Here is a 26,063-nt window from a genome sequence, read left to right as displayed (position 1 = left end):
CAAACCTGAAGGAGATTCTCATGCTGTTCGCTTCTTCGGCGTCATGCAATCTCGCTCGTGCTCATTATTGGATATTGCGCGCACACATGTGCATTTTCTTCGTCAAATTTGCCGTGTGAAGGAGTACATTTTTGCACCGGTTGTTGATATGAGGAACTTGATGGTATTGCAAGCGCGCTAATGTTGGGATGAAAATCCAGCATGGCATGATATCAAGAAGAAGGGTTAATGTATATATTTTACTATTCCAAACATTTTTGCGTGTAACACTAAACGGTGCCCTTATTACAAAGAGGTCATTATGGCAACGAATGGTACCGGCACGTATATCACAAAAGGATCGGTTGCTTTAACTTTAAGGAACTGTAGGTTTGCATCTTCCGAAAAAAAAACAAGACACTACACAAGCAACCAACTCCAGTAATTACATCGAAAGTGTTCAAACATTTTTATTTTATCAACATGAGTGATTTGAACCGCGAACGCCGCACCGGTGCTTTTTACAAACAGGTGGCTAAATTCATAAAGGTGGACACGGCCGAAGAAGCTGACCCACAAGTGGGCCCTAGCCGGAATGGCAAGTTCTACTGTTGTGTGTCGTGTAAAATAAGGGCTTCGCTTTTTCAGTTCCTATCGAAGCGGTTGTGGAATTGCCTGGATTGGTAGATTTCAGTCCATGTCGATCGACGAAGGCATCCGTAACTGAGCACTATCTAACAACGAAACGCACCACAATTTGATGCATGTGCACGTTGAACTTCTGCATTCTGCTTCTGCGTTTAATACTTCTGCATGCCAAAGTCACCGGAGCAGACCATAACCTACCCCTCCCAGCAGAAAAAAATCATCTCCAAAGTGATCATCCGTCTACGGTTCACTTTGTAGATTCTATTGTAGATCTAAAATCACTCCTCTCACATACGCAAGCTATTTTCATCCCTAAGATTCTCCTCAACAATATTTGTGCCCCATCCTTACTATCTATGCTTAACCTATATGTTCCTTGTCGTCGTCTCCGTTCCCGTCCTCCTATATTCATTCCGGCGCGCCTTACCTCATACGGCCAAAATGATCCTTTTCTGCGAGCAATGAAATCATTTAACTGTTTTTTCTGCTTTCATTTCTGCTTTTCGGGCTCGACTAATTAATTACTCTTTATAATCCTCTGTGTTTAGTTTGTTCCCTCCTCCCCCTCTGACGCGTTATTAGATTTAAGATTAGACTATAACATTCCTTTTGTTAAGCCTTATGGGCGGACAAATTATTTTCCGTATATGTCTGAACAAATTACTTCCTCTTAACAATACACAATCATTGTATATCGAGCAAAGGCTTCATCCGTGACCTGTCGAATGGTGCTGATCTTCTGTGTTTGACCAGTTGACTTTTGAGTCACTGCTACACACTTTTCGGGACGACTGAAGGGACGTCCTTAGTCTGGTAGTTGGCGGTCAACTGCAGTGGCGGAAATAGCATTAACATCTTACGTATTTTCTGGCCAAACATGTCATGTTACTTTGCGCATAAATATGTACACATTTACATTAGCTTGACACCGCAACAATAATTTCGTGAGCGCACCATTCATCTGTCGCTACATTATAATATCTAGAACATAATAAAACTATCTTTGAGATTGTTATATCTTAAACCACAACAACTACAAAACGCAATTGTTTTTTTGTTCAAGTTCCCATAGCTGGAGTATGTTAAATAAATGATAGAGTTCAGTTATGGGTTGTTTTCTAAAAAAGGATTTGGTGAACTGCAATCGTCTGATGCAGACGATTATTAACGTCTGCGCGAGGAATTTACCGGCTCAAAAACTTCTCTACTTGTGGCTTGTACTCCGAATCTACTTGTAGTCCTTGATCAAAATCCTCTAGCTGTTCCTCAGTTTCTAGCGGTGCTAATTCAAACTCCGACCGAGGGAGAAGCTCATCATCTGGCCGGGTTGCTGCTCCAAATTCCTCAATCGCCTGTCTTTGCCGAGCAGTGTCTCTTTTAATATGGTTGTTCTAGAAACGTTCCATCTTTGCCGCTTTGATATCGACAATTTCATAAAACAATTCACATAAAACAAACAACTAGAAACACAAGGAATAAACTAAAAAAAGACAACAATTGAAAAAAACACACCAAATGAATATCATTTGACTAACTAAAAAAACATATTATTGCGCACACCCATTACGCAACATTTTGATGCATCCTCGAACCAAAACCATGACTTCAACGCAGCGGATTAAGATTTAAGTTTCACGCGCTGCGCGTAGAATAAAACGCAGTCGTTATCAACTCTCTGAGACCATATCGCCGTAGCATCATCATCAGACGAGCGCCGCAAACACTCATGGTAAGAATCCGTTCAATTCCGCTTTCTCTTCGATGGTTTCCTTACAGAAATACAGACCTGAGCAGGTTGGCAAATATCACAATAATGTCTTCCCCTCACTTTCCCCACACACACAGTTGATATGTGGTAGCAGTAGCAGGACGACAGAACAGCACATTCCAAGCCAAAGAATAAATGCTAGGGCGAAGAGTAGAGTAAAAAGGACAAATAATACTGATAAACACGTGTACCACCACCACCACTTTAATTTATTTTTTTGTCTTTCGCTAAATTTCCGTTCGTTAAATTTAGCAAAAGCTAAAAAAAAGCGCTTTAGCCAAGCCACACACCTCAAAACGCGACCGAGTTGAGGTCAAACCTGCTTCCTTTGGCACATAATCAAGACCGAAACGCGACGTCTAAAAACGGTCACGATTAGTTCCAAGTTTTGGGTCGCGCGACTCTTTGGGTTTAGGATAAACGAACAAAACACTCAAAAACTCAAACAAAAATTGATTAAGAAAAATGTGAACCAATTGGTTTTCGCCACATTTAGTTTCACATTTTCACTAATAGGTGGCGCTAGCACAAAATATTTCATCGCATCACACGATGCTAATATTCGATGTTTCGCCGATCCACGATTTTTCAACGAATTTTGCTTTGCATGTTGTTAATTACATTTTTATATGTTTTTTCATGTTGCCCCGATTGATTCATAACCTTTAAATTGCATTTTATTTCAAGTTACACTTTCTTACGACTAATTTCAGGCCTAATTTTACTTCAAACTCGAATGTTACGGTCCACAAACGATGATCCGCCAAGTAGGTGATTTGTTTTTCTACATTCTAACTATTGGCGTCCTTCTAAATATGGCCAATCTGATGATTGTGTTCACATTAAATTGTACCAATTTTAAAAACTGCAAACGTCATTAGTTTGGCCACAGGACGACACAGTGCACGATTAGCACCAAACCGGTTTTATGCCAGGAAATTGCAATGTTATCATTACAATCACTGTTCCATCAGATCGTACGGACTACACTATCGCATACTACGCCCACGTCTGATACTCGTTTAATTTATTCAAAATGTAAGTACAAAGTGCCAAACTACACACACTTTACGAACGATCGTCCTTAAGAATTTATTGTAAACCCATCACTCGACGCAAATTTTATAAAGAATCGTGATTACATTCCCAACACCTTCTCCATCACTGCATGGGGTTGACGCAAAAGTTCCTGGTGTTCTTCCAAGTTGAATATGTCCGTGAATTCGATCACCTCATCGTGGCCGGTCAGCACATCACGGGCTACATTTGACGACGGAAGGAACGGCAAATGACCGACCTTCGAAACGGCTTTCAGCTCCATTGCAATTTTCAGGGGTGCCGCAAGACCCTCGTGTTTTCGCAGCATTTGCATGTTGAGATTGTGACGATGTTGATTGTACTGTAAAGTAAAGTCACACATTCATTAAAACACACGTATTTACCCTAACTTCAGCTAGACTTATTTACGTTCAACTCAGATTGCTTCAGAGGATGGACGGCCTGCAGTTGAGCGGCACAAGTTTCATCGCGCGGCTCCAAGTGCCCCAAGAATTCGTTGAACGTTGCCGGCATTTTCGGTGTTACTTTTAGGGCAGCGTCCTATGCAATTAAATTAATGGAACATTATTGAATGAATATTTGGGTTTGCTTACTAGCGCTTAACTAATCCGCTTACCATTTTGTAAATTCTAGTTTTGAGATGAAATTCGCGTCTGTCGTGAATGTTTTCCTTTTTGCAAGTAATGACGAGCAGGTTTGGCAGCACTCGAACTGTCAATTCACAGCTGCTGTCACATCCCTTCAGAAACGGAAAGTCAAACGAAATGCCATTTACAAACGGGTGGGATGCACATTTTAAAGTTGATTTTCTTCATATTTGTGAAAATTTAAAATATCATTACTAATTTAAATATTACATAATTCCCGAACTAGAGTTTTCCTACAAATAAATCGCCTTGAAATGAAGGTTAGTTTGCATCCCTTTATCTCTTTGCAAAAGTTATAAAATTTCATGAAGATTTCTCAGTTTGTGTAAGCACGCAAAGCACAGATGCGTTTGGAAATAATAACAGAGATAGTAAATAGCGATTAAAGCATCAATCGGGTACAGAACTCCGCGTGCTGCTGATTGTGTTGAACAGTCGAAAGTCTTTGTTATCTGTATCTGCCTCTAAACGCATTCGGTCACCTTCCGAATCACGACGCATTCAGTTCGTAACATATCAACTCAATAATGTAAGAAGCATTTTACGTGATCTTTTCAGCAGGGCCTCACTCAGCCTTTTCCCATTGAAGCTCTATCGTAATAAGCTTATTATAAACTGTTGAACCATCGTTTCAGGCGACCCAAACTAAACCTCCAACAATTGAACGCGCTACCACCCGCAGTGTTTCATAAAACATTCGAAAATGTTATTGAATGCTGGCCGGAAGCGGCCATATTCTGCTCAGCTTTACTACCCTTCAAAAGCTTCGACGCAATGATTGCCGCGTTTGAAAACTATCTGGAACGTTTACCCGCCGATACCAAGCTGAAGATTCTGAAACTGTATCCAGATCTGGCCGGAAAAATGCTCGACACAAATCAACTATCGGAGGATTCAACGATTGAGCATGCTTCCGTAGGATTGGATAATTTGTCGCCAGAGGACAAAAAGAAACTAACTGATCTGAATGAAAGGTGAGAATTGTGAATGTTTTGTTTTTAGAAAAATGTTGTTGATAAAACGCGGTGCACTACCTTATCTCCGTAGTTACAAAACCAAATTTGGATTCCCATTTGTGGTTTGCGTTCGGGAAGCATCAAAGTTCGAAGTTATTCTTCGCAGTGTATCGGAACGAATTTACCACACCGTCGAGCAGGAGTTGGCGATTGCTTTAGGAGAAGTGAAGAAAATTTGTCGCTTGCGTATATTGCAGTTGGTTGATAATTTGTAGCGCATTTGTAGCTGGCATTTGTTCATCGAGGTTGAATGGTTTTTAAATAAATTGAAGCAATGGGTTCTTTCACCCAGGGTAACGCCGTAAGTACATCTTGAATAACGACTAACGTATATATTACTGGAAATGTATTTATCACAATCTCTCATAATCTGAACGATTACAGCTAGCACGCATCTTCCTATAATGTTTCACAGGGTTTCTTTTCCTTGAGGCACTTGCTGTTGAAGCATGTAATTCCATAACCTGAAAATGGAACGAGAGACATTAGTGCTTTTATTATAACCATATTCATATTGCTGCATGAGACTAGGTTATCGGTTATGCAGGTTATTTTAGAGTGAGGATCTTCAGACCTTTCTATATAGAACGTTTCATTCTTTTCGATGGTTGTTCCCTTAGTTTCTATACACTAATTGTGTACTCTTTGAACTTTTCCCCTCATTTTCTAGTTTTACATCTAAACATAGTTTCTAATCAAACATGGAGCTGATTCGATGTATTCATTTTCAAGAATTCTACTTTTTCGACTTACGTTCATGTTCCGGATGATCGAGAGATTGTCCTATCTAACGACTATCGTACGACGAAGCAGAATTGGAGCGAGATCGGACATGATGACGATGGCGTTCAGGGCGCGAACGATACCGTGGTGATGGGGAACGGCTAAATGATGGAATAAAAATGTTTTAAAAGGATCCATTCGGTGTCAGTTTCCTACAACTAGTAAGCACAATTCTAACCTTTCATTTTTTCTCCCCATATACATGCCCGGCGTCGGAGCATGGGGCTGACTGGTGATGGAATAATCAACTCGCATTCGTCGGCCATGGATATAGATACCGTTGCAGTGCGCTCGGGCTACTGATGCTTCCTCCTTAGTTTGGAAGTACACAAATCCAAATCCTCGTGACAATCGCGTCTTGGCGTCGTAGATCACAACCGTATTCTCGACCGTTCCAAAGTTGCTGAAGATTCGATTGAGGTAAGGTTCCGTCGTAAAAACGCTCAGCCCAAAAACGCCCAAACATCGGCTGGGTTCCGGCGAATCGACACGAATCTTGCGACGCGTCGAGGATGGGGACCGCTTTCGGTTGCTATACGTGCGGCGCGGAGAACGAGACGCTGAACGGCGCGAACATCGATCCCATGAATCGGAACGGCTACGGCGGCTTCGATGACGACGCTCCACACTTCTAGGACGGTGATAATCATCCCTATACCGACGACTTGCACGATAATCCGAGCTGCGGTGTGATGAGGTCTGTGCAGGATCAATTATGCGCAATGTAATTCCTTCCATGCGATGTACATTGCGGTTGATATCTTAACCCTTCTATTCTTTGCTTACCATTTTAGCAGCTAGTCCAGCACTTATTCTTTCTTTAGGGAATGAACTCCGATGATGCTCGCGGTTCTGACACTAATGGTCATGGTTTGCTTTTGGGCTCAGGAGCAACATGATGCTCTTATCCCCATGGCAACGATTCAACGTGCCTACTTCGATTTTGATAAAATCTTGTTAGTTACATTGGAGAGAGTTGGCCAGGGAGAGAGGTGGATGTAAGTTACATTGCATTTCTGTGGCAGAGTTTTGTCGAGTGAAAAAAAAACGTTCTAAATCAAAATGCATTACGCGCGCTTTTGTATCATTCGTTTTAGTAGAGATTTCTTCTTGTTGCTCGAGCGTGCGCAAGTAAAAGTGCATCTCGGTCGGTTCTTTACCTTTACCGGTGCTAATATATGAGAAAGCAGAGAACGAAACGCGTCCCTAGACTGCACCTTATTGCGAATGTCCCTAATTCATTGGTCCGTTTGTTTAGTTACTTTGACTATTTTTATAATTACAATTATAAACTCTTGTAATCTTGGTGAACTTCCAACAATATTGTTGAAGTGTAAACGTGTAAGATTAATACTGAATGCCCCGTATTTAATGTAATATGTAAACAACTTACCATCAGAAACACTCCTGAGCGCATCAGACGTATTGCGATACACAACGTCATACCTTTTACCGCGGTGACGCAAACGGTTGCATTTCTATCAATCAATGCGCCGGTATTGCATGAGAATGATGAAATTCAGTCCTCGCTCCACGACTGCTTTCTCAAAGATACATACGCAGGGATGATTGATGCCATCACATCAAACATAATTAAGCTAATTTATCCAAAACATTCCAATCAACAAGTTTTGTTTACATTTATGATTATCGGAATTGTTGCAACAGTTAAAGATTTAGCAAAACATATCTGCGTGAAGCATTAATTTCCGATTCGTTATTAATTCACATCACATTCTGGCGTACGCAAAGATAAATACGTGCCCCGATTTGCTGGAGCTAGTTGATGTTATTCTGTTCTGAGACAAAACAAGCATTCAACAACATTACTCGCTGTTTGCTCGTAATCGGCGTCCCACGACTAGAACCATGCTGCCATATACAGTGACCGCTACATAAAACATATTTTTTTGGAAGTAGGAGAAAAGCTGTACGACGGTTCGGTGCCGGTTCACGAACGAATAAGATAAAAAGATGAAGAATGGTGCGTGTGCGCAGCACGTCGAAAACAAAACCTTGCATGCGTGCTGTTCCGCGTGTGTGTGTGTGTGAGTGAACCGCGGATGCCTATTCAAACCCGAAACGTTTTTTTACGTTTACACTTAACAGAAAACATTGTAAAATATTGAACAGTGCTAGTTGTTGAAGCAGCATGTGTAATGTTATCTTCTATAAACATAAAGATATCGATTAAAGCCGTAACAGGTATTGCAGAAGCTTATCGTAACACCCAGCGTTTGACCATCGCGTGCTTGTGAGTGTTGGTGTCATCGGCGAAAGAAGAAACTCGTTCTCGTACGTTTGGATTCCGCGTGGTGCGTTTGGTGTGTCGATTCCGTCGAGCTGTTTCAATAGCCCTTTGCTCGGTGGTATGCTCATTCTTCGAACGAACGTGCCGGGAGTTGGACCGCGGCTGCCGGGAATCGGTATCGCATCAGAATTACCGCGTGTCAGAGGAACGTACTCCTTACTAGATTTAAGCGTGAAAAGAGTCCTCACTGCATAAGATTCTGTGAAGTCGAGGTGTTTTCCGTGCAGCGTGAACGTAACTTCCCAGTGAAGGGCGTGCTCTAGCCAAACTAACCATTAAGATATTGGTTTCGAGTGAGTGAAAGAACGTTTGAGTTCTAGACTGGAAGAAATCGAAAATTGTCATCATGGGAGATCAGGTCGTGCCAGCAAAAGGCAACATCTTGGGAAGTAAGTAAATCAAGACGTGCGTTGGCAAAAAGTACAGTCCCGCGAAGGCGTTGTTCTTATCACAGTGCTCTACAGCAAGTGTGGATGAAAATGAAAACACCATATGGTAAAAAAGCGAAGTTTCTCTGTGCGTATCGATACGAGGGGGCGCCTGAGTCAATGGTTGCTTTTTCTCATCTTTGTTGTATCCCAAACATACCGCAACCCGCTTTGGGAGGGCCGTTGCCCTACAGAATCAAATCCAAATCTACGGTCCTGTTCCGGGCAGCAAATTGCGGAGGAGGATACAAGTTCCAACATCATCCCACGCTATGGCGCGTCGGTCATGCAGACGATAAACCGCAGACGGTTCAGTTGATCCCTTTTCTCGTCTGGCCATTTGGATGCACGGGAATGTGCTCCTTTTTTCCGACCTCATCTAACAGGCTTCCATATGAACACACTTTCACGATACGTGCAGCAGCAACAGCATTCATCGACGATATTCAGGTTTTGGTGAACTAAAATTAAACCACCGGTGTGGAGTACGGTTTCGTTTGTGTTGCTTTTAGGGTCGAGGAAATCGATGCAGGGTTGGGGGATATCAAATCGCGCTCACACTCTCGTGTCGTCTTAAAGCACCGATATCATCCATTTGTCTGGTGCGACAACAGTGGCCTTGGTGAAGATGCCCCCGGTCCGATTGAACTGTTGCTTATCCCGAAACCGAATGCAAAGTCTTGTGGCAACAAAGATTTCGTCATCGAAGGGGTTAGATTTAATTTATGCACTTCAGAACAATTCTCATCACAGCAAACACCGTCGGGTCCAACTGTTGTGCGTTGTAGCAGACGAGCTTGGATGCAAAAAAAAGGCAAGAAGGCGAATGAGCTGGAAATAGAAAAGACAACGCGTAACTCACGGCATAACCAGTTGAAAAGTGTAACCAGTGCCATGGATTTGGACGAAGGATTAGAGTGGAACCACCCGGCAGGATAACATCTTTCCAGAGCTCCAAAAATGTTGAGGTTGGGCACGAGCAAACTTTAAGAAAAAGGTCACGAATTATGGGTGCGGCGAACGTGACAACAAGCCCGGAACACTTGTAAAATAATTTCAAATTCGCACAAACACACGGCCGTGTTTCTTTGGGTTTCAGATTGACAGGGTTGTTGAAGCCATCCGTGTATCGGAAGAAAACGAACGAGTCGTTGGTTGCTTTGTTGATATTATTTTCCGCTCAACCCAGAGTCACAACAAGTCAGAAAAACGATTGCTACTGAAAGCGGTAATTTTGAGGAATTTATAGTTCGACAACATTACCGCAGACCCCGTCTTTTGCAGCTTCGTGACAGCTGATGATGAAATTCCCCCGCCCCAGGGAAGCAAATTGAACAAACAATTAGAGGTATTTGCTTTATTTAACAAACTGTCGACAATGTATATAAATACCCATTCATTATAGGGAAGTTGAAAGACTCTCTAATTGTGCTGGTGCAGATTTTGAACATCTTGCGATGCTTGATTGGTAATCAAAACTCTTCACTCCTAGTACATTTGCATTGCAAAGTAGAAGGATTTTTTAATTGTGTATACATTTCCACTTTATGGCACGCGAAATAAATAGCTTATCCTCCCTTTCAAAACGCAATCATGGGTGGGAATTACTCATTGTTGTACATCTTTATTCCGGTCGCAGTACACCGCTCTCCATCGGGTATGACTGAAAGGTCAGCTAGAGGACACGACCAGACGCATCTTTCGACGCTGGCGCGAAAACACGAGAACATGTTGTGACGTTCGTTGGTCGGGAAAATCGCAAGGAAACTGTGTTGGGTGGGGGAAATCGTTGGGAAATTTTGCCATCATATCTGGGTCACAATTGGACCGGGTGCAGTTTCAGTATTTTAAGTGCCGGTTTCCATATTCATAGCAGTAAATCTCAAACCAACGGCTCCAATCCAACCGATTCTGCTCAATTAAAGTCTTATCCACACGGCATTCCCCCCGCGAGACTTACAAACAAATACAGCAGCAAATGGTAATGAAAAGGGAAAAGGAACGCTTTTGACATTGAGTTATCCTTCGTGTGCATACACGTGGTGCGCCAAAAAGCCGGTGTGCACTGCGCGTCCCCATCGGTGTGAGAAGAGAATGTTTCTCCCATGCTCCAAAGAGCGGAATTGGTTTCACCGCGGTCGTTAACGCACACATAACACGGGAGAGACCTCCTAGGAGTAGTGTTCAGAAGTGTTTGTATATTTGCAATGAGGCCAACAGGTGGACCAAGCCACACAAACAATCGTCACCATGGGAAAATTTAAGATTTTCATCGCCGCGCTCTCTGTAACGCATACGGAGCTTCTTCCTGCCCCGGGCGGATGGCCTGCACAATTTCCCGCCAAAAGAAAAAAAAAACACTCAACCAGCGAACATCGTTTGCATTCTTTGGTTGTGTGTTTGACTTTGATCGATAGCAGGTTGATAGGTTTGCTGGCTCCATCCATGTCCAAGATCGCATTGCCACAATTTACGATGTGAATATGATTGCATTGTTTTCTGGGTACAACGTACAACGATCGGTGAGTGCTGGAAGGGATCAACATGACAACGTACACGATCATGTATGTAATTGGTTTTTCAATCTTTGATACAATCTTCATACAAAACTCCAAACACTTACGTGTCAACAATCGTTTAGGCGACTTGCTTTAGTCCTCTAAACCACTTATAGTCCATAAGCTTCATCTGCCAATTCATAAATCCAGCCTTTAGGGCGTGAAAGGTTCATATAGACGACCTAAAAGGACTTTACCTTCTGGGTTGTACGGTGTCATTCGCAACACATGACCAGCTCACCGGAGCTTGGCGAGTGTAATCCCTATCTGTACGTCACCCAAGCGAAAGGTAGAATTTACTAGCAGAAAACTCCTGCTTCAACTGCTCAATCCCTTGGGATGCTACGTAGGAGAGCCGTAAACCAACGATGTCTATGTTATGTCTAAGACCAATGATGTCTGATGTTGAATGATGTTTATGTCCCCGAAGTTTCCACCTCCGATGGTTCTTTCCAGCGCTAGGTTGAGGAGTATACAACCTAGCCCATCTCTTTGACACAAACGCTTGGTGATAGCAAAGGGCCCTGAGAATTCACCATCCACCATCATCTGGCATATGACGTCGGTCACGTTGTCGTTCGCATGTACTTCTTTAGGCAATAACTTTCGAATCTCTTCTAGCGTAACGTTTAACGGAACGTTCGCTTTTTATTGTGCGGATGTCTGCCACTCCTTAGAACATGGGCGGACATCGACTGTCTACGTAAATAAGATACCTTTACCTAAAAAGAATCACCCCGATCGAACGGTTTCCTTCATTGGTTAACGACAGAGCTACCGCTTCTGGTGTTTTAAAACGTTTGTTGGGTAAAAGCGCATCACAATTCCCGTTTGCGCTAAACCTGCGCTGGCTCGTTCGCGTAATGCACTATAGCAGCAGCAAGAAAAGAGAAACTGCGCTTGGTCCCCGGATGTAACGTTTGCTTACTTTTTCCCGTTGTTGATATTCTTCTGCCACCGTGTGCAATTTTGAGGAAAAAAAGTAAAGTAAAAAATACAAATCAAACCCTCACCGGAAGCGGAATGATGCAGTCCCCGGTTCTGGATCGATGCACTCTTCTAACGTTCCAACGGGGTTCTTCACCATTGTTTCAACATTGCCCATGAATGCATTGGTCTGTGTCACAAGTGTGACTGATTTACATGCCATACGATCAGATCGTATCCGTCGAATCGCGTTACCCATCCCACCGCGCCCCTTCATGAAGAAAAGGCCAGTCACAAATGCGTATGCTTCGGAGGCAAAGCCCTGTGTGTTTCATGGTCGGAGGGAACCGTGCAATGATATGATGCAAACCGTTTGGTTACATTGGGGAAATTTAATTGTCTCTTTGTTGTTGTTTTCAGTTGATACTTTTGCGCCTACGCCCTACGTCACGATAATGTGGCTCCCCATGAGTTTCAGGACAGGATTTGAAGAGTTTTTATTATCCTGTGTTTTGTTTTTATTTTTCTCTCGCCATGTTTTAGCCCTCATCCCGGCCCGTTACATTTTGGCCGTGCTCGGTTCGATCGCGATGGCTATCATCTACGGGCTGAAGGTGAATCTGAGCGTGGCGATGGTCGCGATGTTGAACCATTCCGCCCTTGCCCATCACGGCGCATTGTCGGTCGAGGCGAAGGAACACGTTAACGCAGAACCCGTCTGCCAGGGCAGCAACTCAACCGAAGCGGTTGAGGTAAGTATTTAGGAAATAAAAATCGTTATGTTATCTTCCTTCAACAGTGTGTGACACTCGAAGTATGATTCATTATGTTGAACAAATTTACGCTACTTACAGTGCTTAACTATATAATTTTGAATTAAGATTAATTTTATTCACCTATACTTGTCGTACAACATTATAATTTTAAAATAATTCTGTAACTTAAATAAATAAGGCTGGTTTGTTGACTTTTTTTAAATCAAACGTACAAAACAGAAGATTCTCACAAACATGAATTACCACCATGCTTTCTTTCACGAAAAAACTCTTTTTTTTTGGGTTTCGTACTCGGTTTATTCGAATACGCTGTACCTGAATATTGATAACAACACATCTGTTTGTGAGTTATGGCCAATTTGCGTTCCCTTCTTGATATCTATGTATCAATTTACAACCTGATAGCGAATACCACAATTCCCCAATACGCATACTTGACAACAAGCTTTTTGACTGGACATCAGTACAACAGTACAACTTACAACCATATTCTGCACAATGACCTACCGTGGAATGCGGTTTCAAATATAGCCAATTTATCGTGCCTCACATTTCAATCAACCGTCCACCAGCCTGCGATGCAGATTAATCAATTCGCTTCTCCCAATGCCTAAAATAAATATTAAACCAACCCTCCTTTCCGGACTAAAACCATAAAGCAAATGGAAGAGAAGGTCATGGTCCGTTCGGAGGTGTGATGTCCGAAGATGACTACATCGTGTTTGGGAAATTTTGGGCGCCGCACCAATCAATTGAAAGAATGTGCTGGCATCGCGAATGGGAATTATGGCAAAAAAGAACCACAAGAGAAGCGTTAACAGCTGATATTTATATTGAACGTTTTGTGGTTGCCTTTTTATTTGCCGATTCCTCTTCCTTGCTTTGGGGATCTTCTTGAGCTTCACGGTTTGCAAAAGGCTGCTCGCTTAAATTGGTTTCACTTTCATTCGTTCAGTTCAGTTCAGACGAAATGAGAAGAATGAAAAATATGCTTTAGATGAATGGCAAGTGTTATGGGATCACATACGATCATTTTCAATCAATCGAATGTGAATGAAAAACGTAAATGCTGTTAAGCTTTAAATAATGAGAACATTAAAATAATTTATGTGTTCTTAAAATAAAATTCCGTTTATCATCAGTTGCGGTGCTCTGATTACCTTCACAAGCATTTTTATGCTACAGTTCCTAACATAAATATTATTCTGTTGGTACGATTAATGATACACAGTGGAGCATACTTGTTATCAATCTCTTCAACTTTTTATGACTAACTTAAAAATCTAGGTGTCTGATGATTATGTTACGAACTGTAAAACACATAGTAGAAGTTATTATACTAATCATACATTTTTGTCTCTTTTATTTGCTCTCCGCCCCCCCGTTTAGGACGGTCCATTCATCTGGAGCGAACCGGTACAGGGCATCATTCTGAGCTGCTACTTCTGGGGTTACCTGGTTTCTCAGGTACCTGGAGCACGCGTCGCCGAATCCTTCTCCGCCCGGTGGGTCATGTTCTTCTCCGTGTTAATCAACGTTGTCTGCACCCTGCTCACACCGGTCGCGGCCAAGATGCATTACGTTGCGATGATCGTTATGCGCGTTGGCGAAGGAATCGGAGGCGGTGTGACCTTCCCGGCAATGCACGTAATGCTGGCATCGTGGGCTCCACCGAACGAACGAAGCGTGATGTCCGCTATCGTGTACGCTGGTACCGCACTCGGTACGGTCATTTCGATGCTGATGGCTGGCGTGCTGGCCGGCACACTCGGCTGGGAGTCGGTGTTTTACGTGATGGGTGGCCTAAGTTGCCTGTGGATGGTTTTATGGCTGTGGCTGATCCAGGATACACCGAGCAAGCAGCCATTGATTAATCAGGAGGAGCGCGATCTCATTACCTCTTCGCTTGGGTCGGGTTCGTCGCACGGTCACAACGAGCCGAAACCTCCCGTACCATGGCGAAAGGTGTTTACATCCGCTCCATTCTACGGCATACTGATCGCTCACGTCTGCAACAACTGGGGCTGGTATATGCTGTTGATCGAGCTACCATTCTATATGAAGCAGGTACTACAATTCAACATCAAGGAGAATGCCGTCGTTACCGCCATTCCGTTCCTGACGATGTGGTTCTTCAGTATGGCGCTCAGTAAAACGCTGGATGCGTTACGATCGCGAGGCAAGATCACGACCACCATTGCGCGCAAAACTGCCACCTTTATTGCATCCGCCGTACCGATGGCATGCCTGCTGGCGCTCTGCTACATCGGTTGCCAGCGTGGACTGGCGGTTACTCTGATGACGGTGGGCATTACGGCAATCGGTGGCATGTTCTGCGGACTGCTCTCTAACCATATCGATATTGCACCGAACTATGCCGGAACACTGATGGCCATTACAAACACGGCCGCTACGCTTTCTGGCATCATTGTGCCCATCTTTGTGGGACAGATTACGCACGGAAATGTAAGCATGCGCGCAGAGCTTTGTAAACGAATTAAGCGAATTTATGTTTTATTTTGTTGCGTTCGCGAATTTTTCTTTTTTCTAGCAAACGATCGGTGCATGGCGTGTAATCTTCTTTGTTACGATCGGTCTGTACATTCTGGAGATCATTGCCTACCTGCTGCTGGCGTCGGGTGAAGAACAACCCTGGAACAAAGGTGACAAACCGGCCAGTGCGATTGAATCAGCCGAAGCGGAAGCGACTCCGTTGAACACGAAAGAATCCAAACAGAGCTATAACAGCCAGGAGCAGTAAAGTAACTTATTATTTCATCGAAGCAAATGGTTCAAATGCCGTTCTGGAAAGGGCGTTCCGAGAGGAAGTTGTTCTATGCAATGAGATCGCATATCAACTGTGAATGCTACTCTAGTTAATATTCGACTATCGTTTTTGATTGGCGATTATTCTCTCTATTTTGCTACACTTACCGAAATCAATGGTACTTAAGGTTAGATACACTAAGTTTGTTTCATGTATTTGTTATCTGCTGTTTGATGGACTCGAAGAGAAATAGCCACAGTACACTAATACTGGACGCTACTATCAGATAAGATCTATTTAAAAAAATGAAAACTATAAATCCAAAAACAACGATGTCAATGTTTCAAGGGACTGTACAACAAATCATTTACAAAAGGACAGTGATGAGGATGACTGTTGTTTGGTATAGCATAGTTTTTCACCCACCTATCAATCAGCAGTCACTTATAGAGTGATGTAAACTGTGCGAAAATGTCGTTTCATATGTTACTCCTATAAACCCGAGAGCATTTAATCGCGAGAAAAGTTTAAAAAAACAATGAATGTACGCTAAGTGGACACATTTAATTTCGCACATTCAATGTCAAACTGCCTTGCCTTGGTAGAGCGTTGGTACCCAAAATAAAATGATTAACAAACCAAATAGAAACTATTCTCACAAAAATCTATCAATACAGAAACAATCGCATGAAATATGAAAGACTTCAACAGGAGCTGGAACGAACCGAAAGGAATAGAGTATAGGACGGAATGTTAGACTGGAAAATGCTTGGGCAAATATGTAGGACACACTATAGACATGATGGTAGTTACAATGCTGCAAACAAAATACAAACAAATATATAAAACAAGATTAACGTGGCGTTTGTTGTGTTTTTCTCTTCAGTACACCATATTCGGAATTCGTTGTTTATTGTACTTAATACGTTCAGCGCCGCATCACCCAATTTGGGTGATGCTCTATGGAAATCGCCTTGCGCGATTTTGACACGGCGCTGAACGTGTTAATCAATTATTATTACTACAAATATTTCTTACAATAGTATATTCCTTAAATTCTTACACGATTCATGCACTTACATTGAGTCTTCAGATATCATCTTCCAATTAATTGATCTAACGATCGGATGTGATTTACGCGGCAGGTTGCTGTCCTTGCACCTTGGTCATTTCGGTTTTAAACTTGGCTATCGTTTCCCTTGCAAGCTTTAGCTTCTCCTTCAGTAGCGCGATTTCTGATATTACTTTCGCCTTGGTTTCGATTATATTTTCCAGTGCTTGAACCTTTTTTTCCTCAACTGGAGAGAAACGGGAAAGAAAAATTATGTTTAAAATAAAGAAATAAGGGAAAATGCATAAATTTGCGGAAAAACTTACAATCTGTATCATGTTTCCAGATGCCAGCCGTTACCGGTTTTACGTTCGTCAACTGTTGCTGCATCAGTTGTGTTGGTTCTTGAAAGACCAGCTCTTCGTACTGCTCCGACACCAAACCCTTCTTACCTTCGATCTGCGAAGATACTTCCCCATCTAGGATGGGTGACTGGAAGAGCTTCAGTATGTGGTACATCGTAACCGGCCGCTCCGTGGGATCGTGGAAATGAATTTTGATCACTATTTCAAATTCACCCCAGCCCGTTTCGGTCACTTCGTACGGTGGTTTCGTGATGATTCGATTCGGGTTCGCATAACTTTCGTGCAGCTTAAAATGTATCTTTTTCACGTACGATTGCATGTCTTCGTTTTTGTACGGCTTTACGTACACCGTCCACTGATGAGTGTGGCCATCTTCCTCCCGCTTCTTACCAAAGGAACGAGCCACATTCCCGTAAACGACTGGTTTAACTATGGTTAATCCCTGGAAACGGGAGCGTAAAGTAGGAGATAGTTTGGCGCTTTGTTGCTCATTCTTTTACATACCTTAACGCGTCCTCCCGAGTCGGGGCCAAAGTGCGTTAACATGTTCATGTTGGATGAGTGTATATGGTAAGTTTTATGGTAAAATCTTCAATATTCAAACAAACTCCGCAAGAAAAGAACCAGATCGCTTTGCGCACAAAAATTGTTTGTAAACAACGCTGCGATTGCCGGCAGCTGTCAATGATTTGACGTTTGATAGGGACATTTTTCAGTTCTTCTCAAAAATGCTTCGAATTACCCCGAAAACCAGATTGTTTTTTGTTATTTGCCAGGAAAAATAATTGGATTTTACAGTTAAAATAAACCAAATGCGATGAGAAAGTGCATTCATTGCATGAAAGATTAAAGAGCAGAAAATCAACATCAAATAAAAGGAACAACAGCGGTAACATATTTTCAGGAAATAATTCTACGCATTCAAACAAGATGCATCAGTTTCCGATACTACGTTAAGGTGCTAACAGCTCGTTCTTACCATTTTCTTATATTTTCTTGTACCGCTAATTGCTATAATAGCAAGCATTGCAACAATCATTGCAATATTCGCTCCAACAACATTGTAACCTTTCGCTCTTTTACCGTATTTATGTACCGAAGGAAAGGTCTCTTACAAACCGTGCATTCATTACAAATTTACTAACTCACAGCGATTCAATTATGATTGCCCCATTGGCCGGATAAGCTGCTTCCTGCCCGGAGCACTATTTCAAGCGGTATTCGTCATCGATCGATATTATCACATGCAACAACCGATAGTTCGGATGTATGTAAACTGTGTGCGGTGCTGTGGTTTGTTATGCCCACACGCTTACATGTGGTTTTGTCAGCTCATTCCATTTTAATCATTCGTCGGGTGTGCATCGCCATATAGACCCAAGCAAAGCGAGTGGAGAATTTGTCAATCCCTAGGTGCATACACACTGCTCGGGAAGATTGAACAAGTGGAGAGGTGGAAAACGATCGTGTGTGCGTGTTGTGTGAATTGTATTGCTAAAAACACACGTGTCCATCGCAATTATTCTGCCTCGTGTTTGTTGAAACAACGACCGTTACTGAACAGGCAGTGGAAAGTACACGCGATAGAGTTCTGTGAAAAGTATTATTCTGCTACGGGTGAGTTTAGCCTGCTGCGTCGATTGCAGTCAACCCAGTCAAATATACACCTACGCATCTTATCAGTTCACAGCACGCCATATACAAAGAGGCACGTTGAGGTTCTCAATTTAGCGAGTGTGATGACTTGAAACTGTTCCTTTTTGTGATTCATTTACTTCGTGCTAGAACCATTAAACTTAAAGTAAGTTTAGTAAGTGCAGTTTGGTGCAATGGATGGACATTTTTGAGTCGTTAGCGCACGGGAAAGATATTCCCTTTCTTCAAACACATGGATATTTGGCCACGTAGACCCTTTTTGCGACTCAATTTATGTTTCAATTTGCATTTTGTTTGCCGCTCCTCCAGAGTTCAATAAACAACACTGCACATAGTAGTATACTGAGCTGCTTGCCAAACTAAACAAACCAAAAGAGACGGTACGGAACGAACATACAGCAGCCTTGTTATTCAAGTATGGCATCTGTTTTGGAAAAAATAGATCAATTTACAGGTGTTACGAAATGGGTACGCGAAAAGAAGAAGAACACGAAAACATTCACTGTACCAGGCGGAATGGATCACCGTCGAATTCGAGGCTAGCTCAGCATAATGATCGGCATTTGATAGCCGGCATCAAAACCCCCACTCTTTTGCCATCCCCACCATATCCACGCTATATGGGTGCAAAAAATGAACCATGAATTTATCATGCTCGCGGTGGTGGATAGTAGTAGTAATGGCGGTGGAGGTTATTATGCCTTGTTGCGTTAAGATGTAAACCCCTTCTTTTGGATCGATTTTTAACCCTGAAAATACGCCTTTTCATGCTACGCAACACCCGAATGTCAAACCGATGCTAGAAAGTTGCCCTGAACGAAACGTCGGATCCACGCTGCAAAGGAAAGATTGTCGTTTTTGCATGATAGCTTTTTTTACGCCTCCCTGCTTCTCACGGATCGAAAGGATCGAAATTGCGTGACCCTGCCACCCATTAAGCGAAGGTTTGAAAACACGAACCGGTTCATGCACTGCATCGGCAATGATGGGGTCCTTTCGTGATTTGAAGCAGCGGAAACCATACAGAATTACTATTTCCTATCCATCACCTGCATAACGTCAACGTGCCGACCTAACCATTAAGTGTAGATTATTCAACCAATATGGAACAATATTTTTTTATCATTTATTTTCTTTGTTACAATCCGACTTCATGCTTTATGTTTCCGTTTTCTGTCACTGATTGATATAAGCTCTCTCGAAAGTACGGTACGATAAGCGGTTATCTTATCGTTAGCATCTTGCTAGAACGGTTTTTAGCAGCGTACAGTAAACCGAACCTGTGGACTAATTTGCAGTGCCATTCACAACGCAATTCGTATGTACCTGTGAGTAAATAACCCTTGTCCGTCCCTAGACAGGGTCAGCGAAGTGGGATTTTTGTTTTGCAAATACACGTTGTGCCGGGCGTTTGTGCAAAATAGTTTCAGAATACTCTTTTAACATCATTCTACAGAGCTAATATATGCAGTTCGATTTATAATAACGATTACATGATATTATACTGGAAAAAACTGCTTTAGATCTCATCAACATCTGCTATTGACTAATCAACTCAAGTTAGGTTCTTCACATACTCAATAATATTAATCACATTTCGCATTCTCTCGCCTTTACAGATCCGATAGAAGATAAAGACAAACCGCAAAAATGGCTCTTTCAACTAGTGCTAATTTCATTAAATATTTGTTATTCCTATTTAACTTTTTCTTCGCGGTAAGTTCACGATGCGATGTTTCAAATATGCTACGTTCGTTAATAAAATAAATTACGTTTCCTTCGATGGACTATTTTAGATCACGGGCGTAATTATAATGGCCGTTGGTTTGACGGTTCAAGGAGCGTATCACAATTTCCGGGACATTCTCGATGCAAAATTTTTCAGTATTCCCACCTTCCTAGTGGTGATCGGATCGTTTATCTTTGTGATTGCCTTTTTCGGGTGCTGTGGCGCTTATAAGGAAAATTATTGCATGATCCTAACGGTAAGCCACTTGCGCTGAGCAGAGTTATCAATTTATTCCTTTTAAAATGCCTGGATCTTTGATTTTTTATCTATGTTTTCACAGTTTTCGGTCCTGTTAATTTTGATTTTTATTCTGGAACTGGCGGCTGGAATCAGCGGATATGTGCTGCGTAATGATACCAGGGAGCTTGTTAGTAATGCGCTCAACTCCTCCATGAAGAGCTACGGTGGAGAGAATGGTGGTGATATTACATTGATTTGGGACGAGATTCAGGTCGACGTAAGTATTGAGAGTTCTGGCATTTACTTGTGCAGGCGTACAGTAAATGAAGCTTTTCCTCTTTTTCACTTCTAGTTCGATTGCTGTGGAGTTTATAATAGCTCGGATTGGTCGCGTGCAAACCCAACAAAGTTCAATGAAACGTTCCTTCCGATGACTTGCTGTCGGAAACAGACGGGTAAGAACGATCGAACCAATTTACGCTTCAGTACATGTATCTCTATTGTATTTGTTTATCGAAAGGTGCCGTTGGATACGTATCTTGTCCGGATCCCAACAGTGCTACTCTGCGCAAAACTGGATGTATCGATTCTTTCGGCGACTTCATCAAGGCACACGCTGTAAGCCTAGGTGCTGCCGGTATAGCGCTGGCTGTCATTCAGGTCAGTTAGCTGCGAAAAGTTTCTTATACGAGAATACTTATAACGATTAATGATGTTCTTGTTTTTCCAGTTCTTTGGTATTCTTTTTGCTTGTTATCTTGCGAAACAAATCAAGGTGCAAGGAGTAAGTAGTACCTATTAGCATCCATACCTGTTCGTCACGATGTGTAGTTGAGTTTATAGCAGTTACATTATGCTTCACAAAGAGATGTATTAACACATGCAACACACGTAAATAAAGAAGAACGAAAATTTAGATACTGCTTAGCTATTATTTTGTGATTCTCTGGATGGATAAATTTTCTGATGACCACGTAGAACAGATAAATGGATTCCCATTCAAGCAAGTAAAAACTATGGTATGCAACAAGAAAAATCATCTCGCTAGTTTGTGGTAGATCCAATAGAATAGTTTTAATATACTAATTTCGCGCTTCTACCAATGAAAAGTAACCCAGCAATGCACAACAGAGTAGATTCGAATTGATTTTATTTGTAATAACACATTCCTCTACAATTTCGACCCACTTCTGGCATCATAGAGTTCCTTAGTTCATCAATTTAATATCGGAACGCTTCGCCATATGTTTGTAATCAGTGTGCACATAAAACTCTTGGAAAGTCGGTTCGACCAGCTTATCCTTCGGAATCGTCTTGAACACCGGCTCACCGTACCAGGTACCAACCTTAAAGTAAAACAGACAAATTTCGCACGATGTGAATCTCACTGCAATGCACGCTCATTCCCTCAACTACATACCTCCCATCCTTCCACGTTTTTCATCAATTCAGCCTCTTCATCACGGTTTCGTCGTAGCTGCTTCATGTATTCGCGATCTCTTTCCGCTAGCAGCAATGGATAGATGACGTTCTTTGCGGATCGCATCTCGATGTCATTTCGATGGTTTTCCTTCACGTTCAGCCAGTACAGGAACAAACCAGCGGTCGAAATACCGGCATAGCCAGCGATCATTTGCCATCCTGCAAAAATATCCCGATTATTTGATTGCTTCCTCCGGCAATGTTGTGATGACATAATCGATTCTTTTGCAAACACAGCTCACCTTTGAAGTAGGTCTTCGCAGGGACCCGCTGGAATGGGATGTTCTGGTAGCCTCCCTTCGGTGGAAGGTCCTGTAATTTAGCGGGGCTGCTCATGTTGAAGATTCACGTGAGTTTTACCAAACAAACAAAACCACGGCTCCCCGGGACGGTTCTTTCGCAATTCGTAAAAAATCGTCGTGAAAATGTTTTGATAACAGCTGTCAGGATGATTTACGTCACTTTGTTTTGCTGCAAGTTTATATGATGGTGTTCTCTACTTTTATTTCAACACTGTTCGCCAATTTAAAAATACCGCTGGAGTAATACTATTTAAAATACAGCTTAGAATAAGGATAATGGAATTTTCTTCTGGATTCAAAACAATAATGTCGTCATAATGTCGTGAAAAAGTCTAAAGAAGTTTACAGCCCCAAGAAACAACTAACGGAAGAGCGGCAGGTTTTTCAACTTCAGAGCGACAAACCATGATTGTACATCATCTATCCTACAAGAAAATAGATGAGGTTCGGTGCAGCAAGTGTTGCAACATATTGCAGTATATTCAATTTCGTACACCACATATTCTTATCCAAATTTTTAAGATCGTCTTGGCGGTGGATTGCTGTCCAAATTGCTGAGAAAATCGGGCACGATTCTGAAGCAGAAAACCAACTGTTGATCAGAAAATTGCCAGATTATCATACTCTATAAGTCAATCCAGATCCTGGTATTCGCTGAAGACATGGACAATGTTAGTTTACAGCTCCTTTGCACACCTTTCCTTTGCACACTAATACAGAAATCCATGGTTTGGAGTTTATCCAGATAAGAATCAATATTATCGTAACACTATCAACGATTTTGCTAATCAGTTCCGCTATGGCGTAAGATACTGACGTCTGGTCATGCTGCATTCTGGAAAAGTTTCCACCAATGAAAACATCTTCAGTGGCAGTAAAGACTGAAGCTGGACAATATTTTGTAACCTGAAATAGACTCATGAAGGCCCGTGAATCATGAAAACTATTCAAAGGTGATAAGAATCTTTTGACATCGTTCGAGACGGAAATACATTGAAAACTGTTCTGTGAACTGTATCACAATATCGTTCAAATGGACTAGTCTTTAGAATAGCAATAGACTACCTATATGGTTCGACAAGTTTTTCTTTGTCATCGACATGAACAGAGGAGTCGTGTTCTAATTGAAGAGATCATCAGTAAAGTCAAAATAAATTCAATTCAAACTAAAAAACACCTCTCGCACTCAAATCCTACCTATAGAATAAGTGATTTAAATAATTTCGATTTATAAAATAGTTCAGGTACTTTTTCAACCAGAAATATCAAAAAGGTGGCACAAAAGGAGTATGTAGTATACTTTCTCACGAATGTTGGTTTTCATGCAGTTTATTAGCTGAACAATCAATGGAAGGAAACGAGGGGTTTCTATATGGAGTGAATAATTCAAAATCTGCCACCCCAAACGTAGATATAAGTAATACTAACACACATGAACAATGAAGTACATTATCGTTTGTGTCTTATCATAAGGCTCAAACTGATAAACTTTTTACGGTACTGTTTGAAGGTTTGATGTTTCACAAACGGCCAAAGCTAGCTTATGACTAAAAATATAAGGCGTTGTACCGCTATGCTAACACTTGAACTTCACAATTTTTCGCTCGATAGAGTTGTGCTTTGCATTTTGGAATACGCAAATGGGTTGTGCTTTTCCGCGTGGAACAGCTCTTCATCCATGAATGTAAACATTCTCAGCTTACGTACTAAAAAGAACCCTAATGCAGCCCCACAAAGCTACGATGGAATTAAAAATAAATTAGTCCGATACCAAAACTTTCACCTATCCCCATCCAACGCAAATGCAACTTACCTGTAACAGCACCGTTATTAGCGTGTTAATGATTACCGTTTTGCCCGTATCGTAAAAAATGTCATACAGACGGGTATGGCAACCGGCATCATAGATTGTACATTTCGTTGTATCCTCAAGATCACAGCAGGAAAGAGGAACAAGCTGCGTTATCAGATCCTCATCGTTCAAGGTGTAATCATCTGGAGGTAGAGCCGCAAGCCAATCGGTGTAGTTGTGGACTCCGCAACACTTGAGCTAGAATGTGGTTTGTTTCGATTATCGTAAGATCGTTATAGATTCCCTGGTTAACTAACCTGTGTTTGATACGTATCCACGTAAGGTTGCATACTGACGTCGAGTGAATACCGATTTACGGAAAACCACAGCTTGGTTTCCATTTCCATTTCCATGCTGTATTTTTGTGTGTACCCAAGAAAAGCTACTGTACTTTCCATTAGCGAAAAAACGATCAGCAGCAAACAGAACTGTGTGGATAAAAGGGAGTATTATCAAAATCTTTGCTAACTTCCTCACGGGACGTTTATCGCAACGAACAACTTACCGTATACAATACAGGACGGTTTTCTCTCCAAATGCCGAGGAATCCTATGAATGCTAGTACCAGACACAGTGTAGCTACCAACATCAGGAACAAAACCATTCGGTACATTCGTATATCCATGAGAATATCCAGCTGTTCATACTGTATTCTGCCTACCGACCCGATCGTTAACAACAGTACGCCCAAGTACTGAAACGAAAAGGCGTATTACTATGTGCACGGGTGATCGCTCCACTAGGTAGCGCGTTAGAACAGCTTACACAAAGCATGGTACAGATCATGCAGAAGAAAACCTTGATCCATTTTTTGGACCATCCTCCGGACGGCTTTAACTCTTCCATTGCGATTACGATTGCGACCACTTCACCGTGGCTGTGATGAACTGAGCTATGAACAATTTTTACCGTGCTTTGGCTGTGAGGAAAGAACAGAAAAACAAACACATAGCACACCGTGGCGGAATCACTGATAAGAGTACACCGGTTGGTACTGCATCATCCAAAGCGCCTCCCCACAAACATCCCCAACATAAGGTTGTTTGTACTTCGCTAGATCGTTACGTCGTACTGCGTTGTTTGCAGCACGTTTGTAATTGTGATTCTTATGCACATAACTTTGCCCCTATCGTTAACATTGCTTTAGTCTTCCGTTGCAACAATTATGGTGAAATGCTTCGATCTGTTCACCTTTCAGCGAGTTGCACATGGAAAATTATTCCCCAAAATCCTGATTAATAGCCAGCACGAGAAGCACGATCGGCCAAAATAAAGAATAGGTTTGTAATCGAAAGCGTTGTTCCACGCGTTTAGCTGACTATGCAAATAAATCGGGGTTAAACGGGCTGTGTATGACGGGAGTGTTTTTTACGTGCCATAACGAGTGAAAATACCTCCACGCAATTCACTGGTTTTCATTTAATTTTCGTGCTTCATTAAGCACTGATATTACATAACGTACCCAAAATAAGGATGTGCTAAAGAATCACGGGACTCGGAATTCACGAAAAATCTCATAAATTCGAAGCTCACTACAAAAACGCGTCTTCAAACGAAAAAAAGGTCCAACGGGAAATCAAGGTTTTTGGGATTCTATTGATTTTAAAATTCCTTTTGTCACATCTTTTATGCATACAACTGGCACAAACCGGAACTGTCAAACAACGTCGTTGGCGGGATTTAAATGTTTACAAAGATTCGTGTATCGTCCTGTACGCC

The 26,063-nt window shown here is 41.9% G+C and overlaps 8 protein-coding genes across 9 annotated transcripts; 3 read left to right on the top strand and 5 right to left on the bottom strand.

The window, feature by feature from the left end:
* Positions 1–3,392: 3,392 nt before the first annotated feature.
* Positions 3,393–4,164, bottom strand: LOC128304214 (proteasome maturation protein). Its single transcript, XM_053041376.1, has 3 exons — positions 4,071–4,164; positions 3,863–3,994; positions 3,393–3,794 (listed from the first exon to the last, which is right to left on the bottom strand). The coding sequence occupies exons 1-3, from the start codon at positions 4,071–4,073 to the stop codon at positions 3,534–3,536; spliced, it is 396 nt and encodes a 131-aa protein (XP_052897336.1). The 5' UTR covers positions 4,074–4,164; the 3' UTR covers positions 3,393–3,533.
* Positions 4,138–5,428, top strand: LOC128300749 (2-oxo-4-hydroxy-4-carboxy-5-ureidoimidazoline decarboxylase-like). Its single transcript, XM_053036927.1, has 3 exons — positions 4,138–4,148; positions 4,737–5,075; positions 5,149–5,428. Exons 1-3 carry the CDS (start codon positions 4,138–4,140, stop codon positions 5,330–5,332), a joined length of 534 nt encoding a protein of 177 aa, XP_052892887.1. The 3' UTR covers positions 5,333–5,428.
* Positions 5,429–5,446: 18 nt separating this feature from the next.
* On the bottom strand, positions 5,447–6,776 carry LOC128303426 (transformer-2 protein homolog beta-like). Its single transcript, XM_053040368.1, has 4 exons — positions 6,687–6,776; positions 6,079–6,599; positions 5,871–6,001; positions 5,447–5,581 (listed from the first exon to the last, which is right to left on the bottom strand). The coding sequence occupies exons 1-3, from the start codon at positions 6,687–6,689 to the stop codon at positions 5,905–5,907; spliced, it is 621 nt and encodes a 206-aa protein (XP_052896328.1). The 5' UTR covers positions 6,690–6,776; the 3' UTR covers positions 5,447–5,581; positions 5,871–5,904.
* A 1,762-nt stretch (positions 6,777–8,538) lies between these two features.
* Positions 8,539–16,489, top strand: LOC128302450 (sialin). Its single transcript, XM_053039276.1, has 4 exons — positions 8,539–8,600; positions 12,668–12,876; positions 14,290–15,366; positions 15,452–16,489. Exons 1-4 carry the CDS (start codon positions 8,558–8,560, stop codon positions 15,659–15,661), a joined length of 1,539 nt encoding a protein of 512 aa, XP_052895236.1. The 5' UTR covers positions 8,539–8,557; the 3' UTR covers positions 15,662–16,489.
* A 65-nt stretch (positions 16,490–16,554) lies between these two features.
* LOC128304341 (YEATS domain-containing protein 4) lies at positions 16,555–17,725 on the bottom strand. The gene is made up of 3 exons (XM_053041519.1): positions 17,588–17,725; positions 17,045–17,525; positions 16,555–16,965 (listed from the first exon to the last, which is right to left on the bottom strand). Exons 1-3 carry the CDS (start codon positions 17,633–17,635, stop codon positions 16,802–16,804), a joined length of 693 nt encoding a protein of 230 aa, XP_052897479.1. The 5' UTR covers positions 17,636–17,725; the 3' UTR covers positions 16,555–16,801.
* A 622-nt stretch (positions 17,726–18,347) lies between these two features.
* On the top strand, positions 18,348–21,626 carry LOC128303385 (CD63 antigen). Of its 2 annotated transcripts, none has more exons than XM_053040321.1 (7): positions 18,348–18,700; positions 20,359–20,455; positions 20,536–20,724; positions 20,809–20,985; positions 21,061–21,163; positions 21,229–21,368; positions 21,439–21,626. In XM_053040321.1, the coding sequence occupies exons 2-7, from the start codon at positions 20,390–20,392 to the stop codon at positions 21,508–21,510; spliced, it is 747 nt and encodes a 248-aa protein (XP_052896281.1). In that variant the 5' UTR covers positions 18,348–18,700; positions 20,359–20,389; the 3' UTR covers positions 21,511–21,626. The 2 variants fall into 2 exon arrangements, with proteins under 2 accessions (XP_052896281.1, XP_052896282.1); XM_053040322.1 differs by lacking the exon at positions 18,348–18,700 and adding an exon at positions 18,759–18,884.
* Positions 21,627–21,847: 221 nt separating this feature from the next.
* On the bottom strand, positions 21,848–22,604 carry LOC128304003 (NADH dehydrogenase [ubiquinone] 1 alpha subcomplex subunit 13). The gene is made up of 3 exons (XM_053041117.1): positions 22,433–22,604; positions 22,129–22,349; positions 21,848–22,054 (listed from the first exon to the last, which is right to left on the bottom strand). Exons 1-3 carry the CDS (start codon positions 22,524–22,526, stop codon positions 21,917–21,919), a joined length of 453 nt encoding a protein of 150 aa, XP_052897077.1. The 5' UTR covers positions 22,527–22,604; the 3' UTR covers positions 21,848–21,916.
* A 1,207-nt stretch (positions 22,605–23,811) lies between these two features.
* On the bottom strand, positions 23,812–25,907 carry LOC128303998 (tetraspanin-3-like). Its single transcript, XM_053041110.1, has 6 exons — positions 25,807–25,907; positions 25,110–25,263; positions 24,850–25,038; positions 24,602–24,772; positions 24,306–24,542; positions 23,812–24,229 (listed from the first exon to the last, which is right to left on the bottom strand). Exons 1-6 carry the CDS (start codon positions 25,860–25,862, stop codon positions 24,083–24,085), a joined length of 954 nt encoding a protein of 317 aa, XP_052897070.1. The 5' UTR covers positions 25,863–25,907; the 3' UTR covers positions 23,812–24,082.
* Between the last annotated feature and the right edge of the window lie 156 nt (positions 25,908–26,063).

This window comes from Anopheles moucheti, chromosome 3, assembly GCF_943734755.1.
Source record: "Anopheles moucheti chromosome 3, idAnoMoucSN_F20_07, whole genome shotgun sequence".
Lineage (NCBI taxonomy): Eukaryota > Metazoa > Arthropoda > Insecta > Diptera > Culicidae > Anopheles > Anopheles moucheti.
Note: the sequence above shows the minus strand (reverse complement) of the source record. Positions and strands in the feature narration are given on the sequence as shown.

Excerpts from the sequence above, each read along its gene's own strand:
- LOC128302450 (XM_053039276.1), top strand. The coding sequence starts at position 8,558 with ATGGGAGATCAGGTCGTGCCAGCAAAAGGCAACATCTTGGGAA. Across the intron at positions 8,601-12,667 it reads AAAAGGCAACATCTTGGGAA|CCCTCATCCCGGCCCGTTAC; the intron begins GTAAGTAAATCA and ends GCCATGTTTTAG. Across the intron at positions 12,877-14,289 it reads ACTCAACCGAAGCGGTTGAG|GACGGTCCATTCATCTGGAG; the intron begins GTAAGTATTTAG and ends CCCCCCGTTTAG.
- LOC128304341 (XM_053041519.1), bottom strand. The coding sequence starts at position 17,635 with ATGAACATGTTAACGCACTTTGGCCCCGACTCGGGAGGACGCGTTAAG. Across the intron at positions 17,526-17,587 it reads ACTCGGGAGGACGCGTTAAG|GGATTAACCATAGTTAAACC; the intron begins GTATGTAAAAGA and ends TCCCGTTTCCAG. Across the intron at positions 16,966-17,044 it reads CTGGAAACATGATACAGATT|TTGAGGAAAAAAAGGTTCAA; the intron begins GTAAGTTTTTCC and ends GTTTCTCTCCAG.
- LOC128300749 (XM_053036927.1), top strand. Across the intron at positions 5,076-5,148 it reads CTAACTGATCTGAATGAAAG|TTACAAAACCAAATTTGGAT; the intron begins GTGAGAATTGTG and ends TTATCTCCGTAG.
- LOC128303426 (XM_053040368.1), bottom strand. Across the intron at positions 6,002-6,078 it reads ATGGGGAGAAAAAATGAAAG|CCGTTCCCCATCACCACGGT; the intron begins GTTAGAATTGTG and ends TCCATCATTTAG.
- LOC128304214 (XM_053041376.1), bottom strand. Across the intron at positions 3,795-3,862 it reads TGAAGCAATCTGAGTTGAAC|TACAATCAACATCGTCACAA; the intron begins GTAAATAAGTCT and ends TTTACTTTACAG.
- LOC128303998 (XM_053041110.1), bottom strand. The coding sequence starts at position 25,862 with ATGAGATTTTTCGTGAATTCCGAGTCCCGTGATTCTTTAGCACATCCT. Across the intron at positions 25,039-25,109 it reads TGATCTGTACCATGCTTTGT|TACTTGGGCGTACTGTTGTT; the intron begins GTAAGCTGTTCT and ends TTTTCGTTTCAG. Across the intron at positions 24,543-24,601 it reads TGGATACGTATCAAACACAG|CTCAAGTGTTGCGGAGTCCA; the intron begins GTTAGTTAACCA and ends ACCACATTCTAG.
- LOC128304003 (XM_053041117.1), bottom strand. The coding sequence starts at position 22,526 with ATGAGCAGCCCCGCTAAATTACAGGACCTTCCACCGAAGGGAGGCTAC. Across the intron at positions 22,350-22,432 it reads TGCGAAGACCTACTTCAAAG|GATGGCAAATGATCGCTGGC; the intron begins GTGAGCTGTGTT and ends ATATTTTTGCAG. Across the intron at positions 22,055-22,128 it reads AAAACGTGGAAGGATGGGAG|GTTGGTACCTGGTACGGTGA; the intron begins GTATGTAGTTGA and ends TTTTACTTTAAG.
- LOC128303385 (XM_053040321.1), top strand. The coding sequence starts at position 20,390 with ATGGCTCTTTCAACTAGTGCTAATTTCATTAAATATTTGTTATTCCTA. Across the intron at positions 20,986-21,060 it reads GGGACGAGATTCAGGTCGAC|TTCGATTGCTGTGGAGTTTA; the intron begins GTAAGTATTGAG and ends TTTCACTTCTAG. Across the intron at positions 21,369-21,438 it reads TAGCGCTGGCTGTCATTCAG|TTCTTTGGTATTCTTTTTGC; the intron begins GTCAGTTAGCTG and ends TTGTTTTTCCAG.